At 41.2% G+C, this 15143-nt stretch overlaps 4 protein-coding genes across 5 annotated transcripts in view; 2 read left to right on the forward strand and 2 right to left on the reverse strand.

The window, feature by feature from the left end:
• Positions 1-2137, reverse strand: sec22ba (SEC22 homolog B, vesicle trafficking protein a). Its single transcript, XM_032530706.1, has 5 exons — positions 1910-2137; positions 1072-1181; positions 702-862; positions 456-602; positions 1-191 (listed from the first exon to the last, which is right to left on the reverse strand). The coding sequence occupies exons 1-5, from the start codon at positions 1982-1984 to the stop codon at positions 37-39; spliced, it is 648 nt and encodes a 215-aa protein (XP_032386597.1). The 5' UTR covers positions 1985-2137; the 3' UTR covers positions 1-36.
• Positions 2096-15143, forward strand: part of zgc:55943 (uncharacterized protein C1orf21 homolog) — an 18613-nt gene continuing 5565 nt past the window's right edge. Inside the window, exons 1-7 of one of the 2 annotated variants that reach the window (XR_004334275.1) lie at positions 2096-2192; positions 2367-2522; positions 3690-3831; positions 5509-5588; positions 5847-5917; positions 6035-6098; positions 7735-8335. Coding sequence is in view for 1 of the 2 variants with exons in the window: in XM_032530709.1 (XP_032386600.1) it covers positions 3741-3831; positions 5509-5588; positions 5847-5917; positions 6035-6098; positions 7735-7773 (345 nt within the window). In the remaining variant the exon portion in view is untranslated. The other variant, XM_032530709.1, reaches the window with a different exon arrangement.
• Positions 8333-11974, reverse strand: tsen15 (TSEN15 tRNA splicing endonuclease subunit). Its single transcript, XM_032530708.1, has 4 exons — positions 11767-11974; positions 11603-11684; positions 10413-10548; positions 8333-10293 (listed from the first exon to the last, which is right to left on the reverse strand). The coding sequence occupies exons 1-4, from the start codon at positions 11839-11841 to the stop codon at positions 10122-10124; spliced, it is 465 nt and encodes a 154-aa protein (XP_032386599.1). The 5' UTR covers positions 11842-11974; the 3' UTR covers positions 8333-10121.
• colgalt2a (collagen beta(1-O)galactosyltransferase 2a) overlaps positions 12419-15143 on the forward strand; it is a 5540-nt gene continuing 2815 nt past the window's right edge. Inside the window, exons 1-8 of the mRNA XM_032530704.1 lie at positions 12419-12699; positions 13053-13163; positions 13305-13422; positions 13568-13702; positions 13808-14012; positions 14404-14523; positions 14859-14932; positions 15024-15130. Coding sequence (XP_032386595.1) covers positions 12458-12699; positions 13053-13163; positions 13305-13422; positions 13568-13702; positions 13808-14012; positions 14404-14523; positions 14859-14932; positions 15024-15130 — 1112 coding nt within the window. The 5' untranslated portion in view covers positions 12419-12457. The remainder of the gene's footprint in view (positions 12700-13052; positions 13164-13304; positions 13423-13567; positions 13703-13807; positions 14013-14403; positions 14524-14858; positions 14933-15023; positions 15131-15143) is intronic.

Consider the following 15143-nt stretch of genomic DNA (forward strand, 5'->3'; position numbering starts at 1 on the left):
CAAAATGAAACACCCTCTCCCTTATGTTAAAGTCCATCAGAGCCACCAGAAACGCACATAGATGATGAGTGTGATGAAGAACACTGACACAGCAGCCAACTTGGCATATGCCGAGCGGGTGTTGAGGTATTTGGCATCGCTGCGGTACTTCTTTGATAGACCGGACAGATTGCTGGCTTTTGTGTCTAGCGCTGAGGGAAATAAAAGTATTAAGGTGTGATGAACTGGACCTTTACTTTTAAATAAATTACATCAAGTTGTGTAACAACTGACAACAAAAGGGGTAACAAAATGGACTTAATACAATCAACACCTCTGACATAGAACAATTTCATATAGGCAGTAGTAAGTAGGCAGCACAATTGTATTTGATTTAGGGGTTTCTTGGTATTTTGTCCCTTGTGTTTTGTGCAGGTACCCTGGCCAGGACAGATTTTTTTTTCATGACTACTTACCAGAAAGAGATTCTCCTCTTTGCAGAACTTCCTCAATATTTGCCACCATAATTCTCTGGACATCCTGTAGCTCTGTGTTAATGCTGCCAAAGTTCCTCCTGGACCTGCTGTCAATGTATGACTTCTTTGTTTTCTGGATGTAAGTGTCTGGAACAATGTATGTATGACATTAGCTTAGTCAAGGGTTTTGTTCTTTCTGCAGAAAGACAACATTACTTGAAGCTACCATGTCACAAATAGTCTTACCAAACTCAATGAAGGAGTACGGTCTTGTTACTGTGGGTACTCTTCTTCCATACTGGTCATGGAACTCACTGTGGAGGTCTTCAAGGTATGCAAACACCATCTTTTTGGGAAATGAAGCCTCACAGAGGAAAAGGTAGCACACACCCTGTGCTATTAAATAGCTGAAAAAAAAAAAAAAAGTTGAATCCAAATCAATGGTTATTTATAGTGAAATGTTTTTCCTAGTAATATTTCTTTCTATACAGTCTACGGCGACATATGTATCAAAATAAACCACCAGACTAACTGCAACATTACAGAAGTAACATGGATTTGCCCTTTGAGGAAACACTTTAGTGAACAAGAGTACTTGGAGCTTGTGGTGACTTACTGGAAGTTCATGTCCCCGGCCTCCAGGGTACAGCGGTCCGGACTTTGTGCATTCAATTTACGGCACAGCTGCTTGGCTTGGCTCTGGTACTGCTGGAGGTCTCTTCCTGACTGACAAAGAGAAGCAAAAACAGGTTGTAAACACAACTGCAAAGACAATTCAATGCCCGTTTTAAAACAATCTCATATCAAGACTCGTATTAAAATGGCACATAGTCTTTTTTTTCTTTTTTTTGTTGGCCCGAGATTAATACATTTGACAGTTTAATTCCATTTCAATGTAAAAAGAAACATGCTTATTGTTTTTTTTTTCTTCTACTCATTCAGAATACAGCTACACAAACAAACAAGGCATTAGAAAGACAAAAGCAATTTCAAAAAATAAACTTTTGCCTCGGGTCGAACAAATAAAAACATAAAAACATAGCCTATACATAGAAAATTAACATTCAGAAGAAAAAGAAACGAGAAAAAATAGAAAAACAACAAATAAATAAAGGGGGCTATCTCAAATTAAATTAAAAGTTTCGAGTAAATAAACCAAATCAAGGGCTTTTCCAAACCTGCTTATTGGTAGTGGACAGCAGAAGGTTAACTACGCACATTGTTATCGGGTACATTAAAATAAACTGCTGTCCGTGGATTACCTCATTGTATACCAAATTTTCCAATATACTACCGAGAAGGAAAAAGTATTTATTCTTGTTTTGGGGAGGTCTTACCTGAGCTACACCTTTGCGGATAAGCTAACAATCAATAAACATCACATTTGTTTTAATGGAGTCTGTCGTGAAGTCCCCGTTTAGGAGGCTACCCGGGGAAGCTAGCGTTCACTTCACCTGTTCATCCTCCTGTATGGACGCCGCGAGCGGCAGTCCGTCCGCCACGCGGGCGAGGATTGTTAGTGAAGTCATTTTGATGGAAAGCAATCATCGGCGGCGTCGACCGTCGTGTTTTTTGGGCCAGAGACACTGAACTTAAAAAAAAAACTTTGTACGTTTTTGATGTCAACTTTAATGATGCAGAAGAAATGAGCTGGACGGAAGTTCCTAGTGCGCCGGTTAAGTAGGTCCGACTGGCAACTGGTGAAACTTCGTCGTCAAATTTCCCTCGCATAAAGAGGTAACTGCTGCCAAGAACCGTATGGGAAATAAAGTGGATGGATGTGTTTTGCACTGAATGAGAAGATAATAGTTTATGGAAAAATATATATATTTTTGAAATTTGCATTAGCTGTTGTTCGATTTGCTGCTTTATTTTCCAATCGGTCGGCGCTATTTCGTCACTTTCACCGAGTATCAGGCCATGAGCTGCCAGACAGCTGCAGACGGACTGACTAGAACTGCATCTCGACTGCTGATGCCTGCGTTGAACCGAGAGGCGCAGATGCGGTCTGTCTGGAGTGCAGACTCTCTAAACTAAATCCAGAGGAGCCATGGACAACCCAGAGAGGTAATGTTGCTCCATTGCTGTACATTTATGTAGTTGTTTGTTTACGTGGTTCCGTATTTGCGATATATCGTCACAGCGTTTCCTGCTGGCCGTTTGGATGCCAGCTCCTTTCGCACCTTCTTTTGTTATTAGGCTAGTTGTCCTGAATCTGAATCCTGATTTGAACCCTGATCGTTATGCCCTCACTCCAATGTTGTGAAATGAGACAACGATGGTTGAAAATTTGCAGCAAGGGTAATGCATTTTCTGCTGACACAACCCATTGTTTCTAATATGTGTTTGCCTAAAATGGTATGACGGCACAGCGATGCACCGTTATGGGCTGCAGCTGCAGCGTTTATCTAAATACATGTACACATGCAAGCTAACGAGGAGGATAGCAGTGATGTGTGCGGAGCAGCTGACTGCAGCTGGACTCAGCTGCGGTCAGTGCGATCAACCATCATGGGTTCAAAAAGTCAGCATTTGGAGTGATTTGGTAAATCACACAGTTATCCATTAGGCATGTTGCTGCGGGTCTTACAAGCCGATATAACTGTGGAGATGGGATCACTTGTGCGCGGCCTTAGTTTAATCCTCTGAGCGCAGCAGAAACCCCCATTCGCTGATAGACATGACCCGGCGGCTTGGCACCGTGGCATCCTAGCTTCAGAGGGCCTTATTGTTGCAGTGCAGCTGGCACCGCCGTGCGCACGTTCTGATTGGTGTTTCCCAGACCGGCATGTGCATGATTCACAACCCGGCTAGACCGTGTATTTTACGGTCTTTTCAAGGATAGATTGTGATAGCCGCGTGTTTTAATTCTAGGGTGGGGCGCTTCATGACTAATTGATTATGGGAAAAAATAGTGATTCCAAAGGGGAATTCCTCCCTTGCGAAATGAAGACTATTTTCTACTTCCTTTTCTTGAAGAGGTTATAGCTCTTTTGGTAATGCTGTTTACAGAGACTACACTCTCCACTGGATGTCTCTAATAAAGACTGATGCTCCTGAGAAGATTCCACCAGAGACAAAATCTTAATCAACATACCTGTCTGTGATGAACAAAGACCCCCAAGCAGAAAGCCTCCGCTGAGGCTTGGCGGTCTTGGGGGTCTTTGCTCATAAAAAATAAGTTTGTGAACTCCGGATCTACACAGATCCCTCCCTCATATCTGCCCACACCAGGTGTTCCTGTGATCCTCAGGGGTAAGGAGGAGAGCAGCTGAGGAGGAGGAGATGGGCTGCACCTCTGCCAAGCAGGTGTCTGCTGTGCCCAACGGCGAGGAGGGCCAGAGTAAAGCCTACAGCAACGGGGACCTCCTCTCTGGTCAGTCTGTTTCCTGTACACACTGATCACAGTTCCCAAGCACCGCTATGTGCCGGGTGGGATCCACGTCTATAAACTTGCTTTAATTCAGGTTAGACTGACCCTTTGGTAAAAATAAGGTATTGGCCACCATTCATCGATGTGATTCAGTGCTGACATGGACGTTCCTTCATGACATAGCCTGCAATACCTGAATATTTAAAGATTAGGCCACATTTGTATCGATATGGATATTTTAGAAAAATAAAATAATAATAATCCAGGTGATTTCAAGTGTTTTGATAATTGTAAGCAGTATTGAATAGGGACCCTGATGCCAACACTCATTAGTGATTTATTAAGGCAGGTTTGCAAGAACGTCGAGTTAGAGCTGTACATTTGCTAACATCATTTCAAACCAAATCTTGTCGAGGGTTGCAACTAACAATTTATTTCACTATCAATTAATGCGGAACATTTAGCTAATTGTTTGGTCTATGAAATGCTAGAAAATTGTGACAAATGCCTTAGAGCCCAAGATGTCATCTTCAAATTTCGGTTTTTCAAATTGTTTTATCTGACTAATAGTCAAGACCAACCATTTATGTTAAAAAGCTACTAAATCTCACAATGCAGAAGCTGAAACCAGTAATTGTTTGGCATCTTTGCTTGAAAGAAATCACTAACAACGAAAACAACAACAAAATCACACAGTGCTGCTATGAGTAGAATGGCTGGGTATTGGTTCACAATACCATAATAAACATGTGCAGTACAGTATCCAAACTTCTGCAGTCGAACAAACAATTGATCGTTTTTTAATCCAGATCTAGAAAAAAAAAATCACTGTGTATGGTTTTTCTCACAGCCATTCACCACATTTTCATGATTGAATGTGACGTGGTTGGCCCACTACCGCAGCAGCAAGTAGTGGAGTAGTGGTGGCATTTCACACAACTGAATGCTTCCATTCACATGATGGGTACTGAATTAAACCGGGGGCGGGGGGGAAGGTATCAAATGAAGTACTTTATTGATATTGATATCACTTTAAGGGTACTGGTATTGGTACTGGTTTTGTACTTTTTAAACAATAACCAGCCCTAATGAGCAAGCGTTAGTTCCTGCTGGGAAAAAAAAAAAAATCACCTTGCACTGCCAACATGCAGTAAGAGTATTTGCACACAAACAGTCCCACCTGTTCATGGGGCTACCATCATCTGCAAGACAAATGTCTATTATTGTTGTAGTTGTTAAAGCTGCTACGGAGGAATGATAAACTGCAACTTTCTGTGAGCTACAATAATAACTTGCACAGCAATAATCTAATGTGTTGTAACTGTATGAGCCCATCAAGCTGTTCGTAACTGTACTTTCATTTCCTCCTTTCTAAATGCGTGGGAGTGAGATCGAGGAGGGGGCTGTGCATGTGTGAGAGAAAAGATGGAGAGGCAGAGAAAAGAGGAGAATCGGCGAGACAGCTCATGTGTTTGCAGCTTTCCAACCATTGTTACGAGAGGATTTAGTCTGGAGTGTGAGAACTCAAGCACATAATTACTTTGCCAAGTACTGAACAATGAGAACAAGTAACCCAGAGGATGGCTCTGATCGGGGGCGGCTGTGTGTGTGTGTGGGTCATCCTCTGCTCTTGTATATTAATAAGAGATGTGCTCCTCTCTTTCTCCCTCTCTGTCACAGATGAGTACAAGATGAAAGGAGTGGAGAAGGTCAAGTACATCAGTGGAGAAGAGGGAGGCGGGGATGGTCAGGACAGCACAGTGCGTGATTCTTTTGTACTCTTTGTATTCTTTTTTATGAATAGAATGGGACATTTACTCTATATTAAGATGGCTTCTGTTTATCCCTTACAAATAGTCACTTTGTAATCAAAATGAGTCATGGAGTTCACTTTGTATTCAGACACATTTGATCAGATTTTGGAGTACCTTGCTGAATACATTGGCATACTAATGAGGAAAAAACAGAATAACTTTGTATTAATACCACACATTATTGTGTGCTTGGATATCCTGCAGGAGAAGAGTGCTCTCCTTGGTAAAGGTCAACACATGGATGAGACCGGGTCAAACGGAAATGGAAAGATTCTGTAAGTGTCACGGACTAATGATGCTACAAAATCACGAACATGTATTTATATGTTGTGTATATTAGACTAAACTAGTTTGTCTATTGTGTTGATCTGCTGTACCGTTTTCCTTTGCAGGAGCATCCACTCCTCAGAGAGTCAGCAAGAATTCTTCAGGATGTTGGATGAGAAAATTGAAAAAGTAAGAAATGCCCATCATTGGCGCATTACTTTTTGTTTTTTAGTGTTTGCAAAAAAACCTCCTGCTAAATGACATAATAGAGGTTAATATTATTACTGCAGCACTGCATCGGTTGCAAGTGAGGATAAAGGAAAAAGAAAAGAAAAGCCTCAATCTGTTGTATCCTGTGCTTTTCAATTGTGGGGTTATTTAAAGTAGTATTGTTGAAAACATGTTTTACTGAGTGCTGCAGTGTGACTAGATCGGGTCAGGAGTGGTTTAGTTAAACTGGGCTTCTTTATGAGCTGTTTTGTTTATGGCCTATAGGGACAGTTAAGTCATATCCTGTGAATAAGGCGTGCAATGTTCTTTTGTCATTGTCAACAAGTGCCATGACAAAACAAATAACAATGAATTGTTTATACTAAAAAGTAATATATGTGTACATAAAGCCTGATATATAGAAGCTTATTCCCATGTGACATAAAGCTCTATTGTTAAAACACACTGCCACACTGTTGCACCGGGTGACATGTTCCTTCATTATACTGAGCACAGCACAGGCACTGTCCTGTTGCTGGAAATACTCTCTAGTTCAAATGTGTATTTATCTGCTGCTAAAAAATAGTCCCCAACAAATGCACTCTTTACCCCTGATTTAATAATTTGCTAAAACCAACAGTGGCCAGCTGTTTAGGGACATCATTTAGTCTTCTTTTTTTTTAGGAGGAATACACTTGTGTGGGTGCAACAGACAGGGCAGGGAAGTCAGAAAGTATTAAACAGTATTTGTTTAATATAAAATAACAGCCTCATCCTATCTGCTTTTGTTTCCGCCTGCAGTTTGTCTCAAAAGTGTGTGTGTGTGTGTGTGTGGTGTGTGTGTGTGTGTGTGTGTGTGTGTGTGTGTGTGTGTGTAGCTCAGAAAGAACACCTTAATCTTAACAACAAAGACCACAATGATCTAGTCTTCGAGTTGATTGTTTCATCGACATTTTGTAGTTGTGTGATGTAATGTCCTCCCTCTAAAAATGATTTGATCCAAAGTGTTTGATTTAGAAATAAACTGTTGGATTTAGATTTGAGTTTATTTTCTCTTACTAAACTTGCTGTGGTGCTTTCAGTGCCACGTTACAGTATTGTTCTCTATTGTATCAAGGCTATCTCTCCATAGAGTTACATATTCCATATGTACAGGGGACTGACCCACTGGGGAAGTTGATGTGGCAATCACTTTAAGACACACCACTACGTGACCCATGCTAGGGTATAAAAGGCCCAGGTGTGCATGGGCTCACTGATTTACATTGATTAATACGGTAACCGAGCGGCCTTGCCCTGGAGAGATAGTCTCCTCACTCAGAGAACCAAGGTTACCTTAAAACCGAACGTTGCGTTCATATTTTGCTATAACAGAAAAAAATGGTTTTGTTTTACGGATTTTGGCCTGACGTAAAGCATCACAGTGGCGCCCAGTTAATTTCATTGGTCATTAATGTTAATACTATAAATGGGATTTTAACTAGATTTCCCAAGCATGATATAAATCTATAATGTGATACTAATTTAATTGGGCTAAGCTTTAGGAATACAACATACAGACCATCAAGTAATACAGAAAAGGCAGAGTACACTAACATCTGTGTTTTGTTTACAGGGCCAGGACTACTGCTCAGAGGAGGATGATATGACATAGCACTGTGGTCGCGCATCAATCGGTCCCAATATGAAAGAACTGTCATGGCAGTGTTATGGATGGGCAGTACCATGCGTTACCATGTTGTGGGGGGGAGACTGTACGTACATGCCTGAGAAAAATGGATTACTGACGTGGATCAAGCACCTTTTTGCCCTCTTGCTCACAACCTTAGTTCCTGCTCATATATCAACCAAGAGAGAAAGGACCACCAAAATCAAAGAGGGTTTAGAATTTAAGTTTTCGTGGTTCTTCAAAAAAATTGTTTTTACTTCCTTAATGAAGCCATCACAAGATGACAGCGAGCTTTGGATTTTACTTGCTTTTCTTTCCCTCCTTGGATGAATCCTGGAAGGTCAATACACACCTGGCCGTCACTGAGACTTCCTATAGACATTTGAAACATTCAGGCTGTTGCATATTTTCAGCAGCAGAAGCAACCAGTGCTCTCGTGGACACTGAAAGTAACAATGTCTCTATCTGCATCATCTTTGAACATTTTATCCTTTAATGCCTCCCTGAAACGTTAACAGGTTGTAAACTTCCTGCATTCCAAGACACAGTACAATGGTCAGTACATTGTCTCTGTCCATGTCTGTTTCTGCTACGATTATATAGAGTATTTATGTTGAATAAGGCTCAGGGTTGAAGTGTTGTAATCTTTGTCTCATGTAGTCAAGTCCTTCCTCTCATTCAAACACTGTTGCACCATTAAAAAGACATTAACGCACTCACAGCAGGGATATTGATGTCCCCTGCTTCAGTATCTGTACCGTGTTAAACCCACAGGGTGGACACTGCCACATCACATAGTAGTCTGATTGCGTATTTCGCACACCAGTGTTATGTTGTCGTGTTCTGTTTTCCATGTTGAATTTTTGTTTTTCTAGACAAATAAAGTGTTTTTAGTAAGCTATCCACACAGCTGACAATGTTGTGTTACTTGAAAAAGCCGACAGCACAACCCACCGGATGAATCATTTAGTCAACAGTATACAATTACTATGTTAACAAATGGTGTTAAATATGCTGCACCACATGCTAATTCATGATAAAATGAAAACTTGTATCAGCGGCAAAGCTCATGAAAATGTGAATTTGGGTGATAAAATGATTAATAGAGCTCGATGCAGCTAGGAATTAGAGCCCAATTGGCACACTGGTGTGGCTGATATTATCAGACAATGTAAACTTTTAGAGATATTAAAGGGATAATTCAGATATTCTGAAGTGGTATGTGGTTGTATCCATAGTCGATGTATTGCCTACAGTGAATTGTGGTCAGTACGCCCTTATTTTGGAGAAGCAGTCGGCAGTCCTGACACAGAAGCTAAGCAATGTACGGCTGTGGCCAGGGGGGGGGCAGCAAAACGTTTTATAGCCTCCTAAAAAAGGCACATGTAAAAAAAAAAAAAAAAGGTTTATTAGTTTAAGTCTACACTACATTTAGAATATTTTCACCGCTTTACCTTGTTGTTGAACAGCCCTTTCTGATGATCTATTCAAAGCCACCAGACTCCTTCGACAAAAACAGTACTTCAGTACTTTTACCTCGCGGAACACGAGATGCTGGCCTACCAATGCCTCGATCGGTTAGTTAGTTAGTTAGTGTTATTGTGTGACTTTGGTGTTTCAAAGGGTTAGCCAAGATTCAACAATCACACATTAACACGATGTGTTTATCAAATCGGCTTTAAATGAATCAAACCACTTGATCATCTAAAACTCTGCTATTTTTAGCAACTAATATTTGTTACTTCCAACCCTCATACTATCGCAGCCATTGCTACAGAGCGTTCCCCCACTCGTCAAATATACCGAGGCTTTCTAGAGGCCCTCGGAGTCTGATGCCGATGCACAAGGCACTCTCACGCACTAACATGCACGTGCATACACACAAATATGTGCTGGATATTGAGTACAGCACCTTTAAAGGAACTAACAAAATAAAATACAAAAATACAAAAGTATGTCTTAATAATCAATGTCTCTAGTAGTGATGTATCCAAAACAAATTCTTTATGCCCTGGGATCCAACTCATCAGGTCCAGCATGAAGGTTTTGCAGAAAGCATGTAACCACATACTGGGTCAAAAGTTTTAAGGACACACAAGCCAAAACATTGGTAAACCACTGAATTCCACTTCACTGGCCGGATGCAGCCGGGTGTTTCTCACTTGGAGCACCTAGAAGGGCACTGTGGTGCGGACCATTTGCTCCTGCTTCCATGTTCTCAGTACACCGTTTTTTTTTTAGGACTGGCTTACACAGACAGACCTGACTGCCTGTCCCATCCTGCTCTTCTATGTTTCACCAACAACACCAAGGCGTCTTCTCATTCCAGCTGGTCAGTGCATCTGCCGTCTCTTCCGGTGCTGCCGGCGTCCCAAATCCTGGAAGGGGCCAGCGGGAGGGTCCGGTGTCACCAACCCATCAGTCATCCTCTGGTAGACAAGGGTGGAGTCAGAAGCTACTGCACACAGCAGCATGGGAAAGCCTCTGTCCAGCACCTGACGTATGCTGCACAGCAGAGAGGAGGAAGCTATAAGTTTGGGAAGACAACGTGCAATAGTGAAAGTCTTTAAACCAAAAGGAGGAGGGTAGCAGAACGTGTGAGCGCTTCTCCAGTGTCCCCTTACCTTTTGTGGCTCAGAGATCGGTGAGCAGGCAGTGGAAGAATTGTCTGGACGGGTGCTCCTTCCTTCTCCCTCCCTTCCAGCAAAACCACCTGCAGCTCAGGACTCTTGACACAAGACACCTCTTTCCATTGACGCACTGCGGAGCACAAGAAACACAGTGAGATAGCGGAGGCTATGGTTAACTGTAGTGGGAAGGTTATCACAGGCATGTAGGACTTTGACTGATTCAAACACGTGTTTAACTTTTTCTCTCTGGCAAGACACAAATGAGAGGATTACAGATCATTTAGTAAGTTACTTATGTGCATTAATAAGTCACACTCATTGAGCACATGGATGATAAAGGGTTAAGTACAATACATATACGCTAATCTGTATTTTTTTTTAAAGTAAAGAAAAATTAATTGCTTGTCAAGAATTGTCAAATATGCACATTTTGATTATGCCAGTAATGGGTTTTAGTTTATCCGTTATCTTTAAATGCCTCACTTGATTTGATCTTTCTATTTGTGAGAGTAGATATGAGATGACATCTTTATAACAAATACAGCAAATTTCATCTCCTTTGGACTTGACATGTACCATATTGAGCAGGGCTGTAGCAACTATTAAATGTCATTAGTACTGTTTGGGGGAAATTAAGGAACTTTAAAAACCAGTGGAGGAGTTAACAATGTACTACACATGGTGAGATTTAAAGGTTGATTATATTACCATTTTTCCTCAACATAGTTAACTTTTGAAAAACTGACAATTAACACTCCTTGGAGACCTTTTTAAAAAATGATATACATATCTTGAGTGCTTTTTGTACCCAATAATCAACAGTGGTGGTTAATCTGCAACATGGGCTTTAAAGACAATTAAAATGAGTTACAATTAGTTACTCAAGACTAGAAGATTACATCAATTACATTTATAATGGGTATTATAATAATATCAATGTGTGTCTCATTTCTTTATCATAAGTATCTATTAAGTGTTAAAACTGCCTTTAAACCATACTATTAGGAACTAAAATGTACAGTAAACAGTTGATCGTTCTTAAAGCACAATTGATTCATTTGAATATAAAAAATAAAAAACAAATACATTCAGACTGTTACCATGTTACATGACCACCATCGAATGACACACTAGCATGTGTTATGTTACTTTTTTGTCTGCTTAACTCTTAAAAAAAATCTCACCTTCAGTAAGATCCATATACACGAGGAAAGCTACGTGTACTTGTGCACTGTCCTCAACCTCCAGGCTCTTCATTTGCTGATACTGAAACAAGAAAGACACGCTGGTTACTGCATGGTTTAGCATCAGACCTGCGAAGGCAGCGCTGCGGTGCTCTCGCTCTCACCGTAGGGTGCAGAAGGATCCGGTTCTGGGGCGGACGTTTCTCTGGCACATCTGCTCGGTTGGACGCTTCTGCCATGTTAATTACTGAACGTCTCTACAGACTACTGTCTCATCAACCACTTCCTAATGTCACGACATTCCGCTGCTGCTGTCACGGCATGTGTGAGTTGTGTTTTCAGGGTGGCCGGCGTGCTACCGGATAAGTCGTCCGGGTGGAAAATGTTCTTTGAATTCATTGAAATGTCAGACTGGGGCACAGCAGCTGCCTTACAGGCTGAACTAAGGGCAGAAACAAGCACAAACGCCCACACAATACTCCATTATTCTTATTATTATATTATTATTATTATTATAAAAGCAATTCTGAAAAATATATACATATAAAATATGATTAGACAAAAACTAATAAAATATAAATTATGAAACAAAAACGAGATTATAAAAACCTAATATCTATGTAGGCTTTTTTTCAATCTCGCTCTTGCTCTCCCTCCCTCTACCTCTGCTGTGTGTGTGTGTGTGTGTGTGTGTGTGTGTGTGTGTGTGTGTGTGTGTGTGTGTGTGTGTTGTGTGTGTGTGTGTGTGTGTGTGTGTATGTGTGTTTTGAGAGAGAGTCTCTCTCTATCTCTCTATCTCTCCCTCACTTACACCAGTCTGAGGCTACAGAGACATCAAGGTGCCCTGTTGGAAATATGCCTCGTGGATTTGTGGGATTCAGGTTATATTTTGTGATTTTAGCAGGAAAGCTTTTCCTGTACTCCAGCACAGAGGAGCAGCCAGCTGATCGTCTCCTCCAACCAGCCCAGCAGGAGTCCTCTGTGCTGAAACCCACAGTGCTGATCACCATCCTTGCACGCAACGCACAACACAGCCTCCCTTACTTCTTAGGATGCATAGACCGATTGGACTATCCAAAGGACCGCATTGCCATCTGGTAAAATTACATTTATTTATTTATTTCATTTATTTATTGAATTGATCATTTGATTAAAAAAATGTTTCATATTTCTGGAAAAAGTAGGAATACTTGCACTTAAGTTTTGGTTTCAAAAAATATTTTCTTTCTGTAAGAATCACAGAATTACTGATGAAGAAGTGCTGGTTTGATTCAGAAAGCTAACAATAAGCCAAAGTGTTAACAGCAAGGATTTAGCAATGAAAACATTAGCATACATTTTTTGGTCAGTTCTGTGTAAATGTGGAATTCTGCGATACTATTCACCAGTAAACAAGAAAGCACCGAGAAGTGGAAACAAAGTGGTTTAGCAATGCTCTTTATGATCCCAGGGCGGCCGCGGACCACAGTGTGGACAACAGCACAGCCATGCTTCAGCAGTGGCTCAGAGGAGTTCAACACCTGTACCACTCGGTGGAGTGGAGGCCTGTGGAGCAACCCAGGTGAATCACTTGAGGCCAAACTTCATTTATTATTCACCATCCTGACACTATTTAATCATAGATTTAACAGAGGCGTAGTAAACCTGATATTATTTGATCCTAAAATGTTCATATCAATATTCTGTCCCTCTTTCTTTTCAGCTCCTATGCAGATGAGCAGTGTCCCAAACATTGGCCCGACTCTCGGTTCACCCATGTGATGAAGCTAAAGCAGGCAGCACTGAGAGCTGCCAGACGACTGTGGACTGACTACATACTGGTGGGACAGTAAAAGACCATAAGGCACAAAGAATTAAATACCCTGTTGTTCAGATGAATTATCCATTAATACAGTGTCTTATGTATCACATTCACTCTGTCATCTATTGATTGATGATATTGATTGTTTCCTCTTTGTCCCTCAGTTTGTGGACAGTGACAACTTGCTGACAAACCGCCAGGTGCTATCTGACATGATAGCAGAGAATCGGACGATTGTGGCACCCATGTTGGACTCAAAAGGCCTTTATTCCAACTTCTGGTGTGGCATGACTCCTCAGGTAGGACTTTTTTGGAGACCAAAACAGAAAATGCATATTTATTGTGCAAAACATGAACTAAAAACTGCAGGAAAGTGATTGTTCTGGGTCTTCTAATACACACAGGGCTACTACAGGCGAACCCCAGAGTATATTCCCATCCGTAAATGGAAGCGGCAGGGCTGCTTCGCAACCCCCATGGTGCACTCCACCTACCTGCTGGACCTGAGGCGCAGAGCTAGCCAAGCATTGGCCTTCCACCCTCCTCACCCCCACTACCCCTACCACTTAGATGACATCATGGTCTTCGCTTTCTCCTCACGGCAAGCAGGTTGGACCTTTGGCAGATTGTGTCCTAATTTAAGTTGCACCTCTGCAATTACTTTCCTGTGTGATTTTGATTATAATCATTTAGTTGGCAGTCGTTAGCAAGCAGTGGGTTTTTTATGTGACATATTTTTCTTATCTGGTAGGAAGACTTAGCTGACACCAGCTGTGCATGCAACAAGTACACAAGGGTTACTAAACTAGATATAAATAATTGGGAATGGGAATTATATCACTGAAAGAGTGGTCTTATTTTTATGTCAAAGTACAAATGAACTTTATTTTCCCTGATAACATATCCCTTTCTCACTACTCTCCTTAATAATATAGCATAACAACTTTATAACATGTGGCCATACAAGGGATTTGTTACTACCTCCTTTTCTTTTCTCTAGGGATTCAGATGTATGTTTGCAACAAGGACCATTACGGATATTTACCAGTGCCCCTTAGACAAGACCAGACACTGGAAGAAGAAGAGGAGAGTTTTGCCCACACACTGACAGAGGCACTCAGTAAGCACCAACTCTAATTGTCTATACAATAAGGTTCACTCTATTCATTTTCTGAATGACTACAGACTCTGTATCTTCAGTCTTTGCTCACTATTTCCCAGCTTCTGTGTGATCATATACAGCTCTTTTTGCTCTCACAGTCCTGACACATGTCTCACTCCTCTGTTAAAGCCCACTGCCTCTCATTTCCTGTTCTCCCCCTCTTATTTGACCGTTTCACAGCAGTTAGATGTTGAACAGATCCAACAAATTCCCTTGGAACCAAAAGGCTGTGCAAGAAAAGCCAAATTTACTATACTTTGTGTGAAATGTGAATGTGTAACTTTACTTTCCAGTTGCCCACACCATGGAGCCTTCACGGTACCTGCACATTGTTCCTAAAGAACCAGGAAAGATGGGATTTGATGAGGTACAGAACCATTTATAATAGTTAAAGAAATATTTTACTGTTATGGAGTGCTGTTTGCGTGAACGGTCATTTTATTCTCCTCCCCTTCTAGATATTTCTGATCAATCTGAAGCGCCGCTCAGATCGGCGGGACACGATGTTGAGTTCTTTGGCTGTCCTTGGCATCAACGCTACACTGACAGAAGCCGTGGACGGCAAGTACGACATCATT

This window comes from Etheostoma spectabile, chromosome 12 (genome assembly GCF_008692095.1).
Source record: "Etheostoma spectabile isolate EspeVRDwgs_2016 chromosome 12, UIUC_Espe_1.0, whole genome shotgun sequence".
NCBI classification, from domain to species: domain Eukaryota; kingdom Metazoa; phylum Chordata; class Actinopteri; order Perciformes; family Percidae; genus Etheostoma; species Etheostoma spectabile.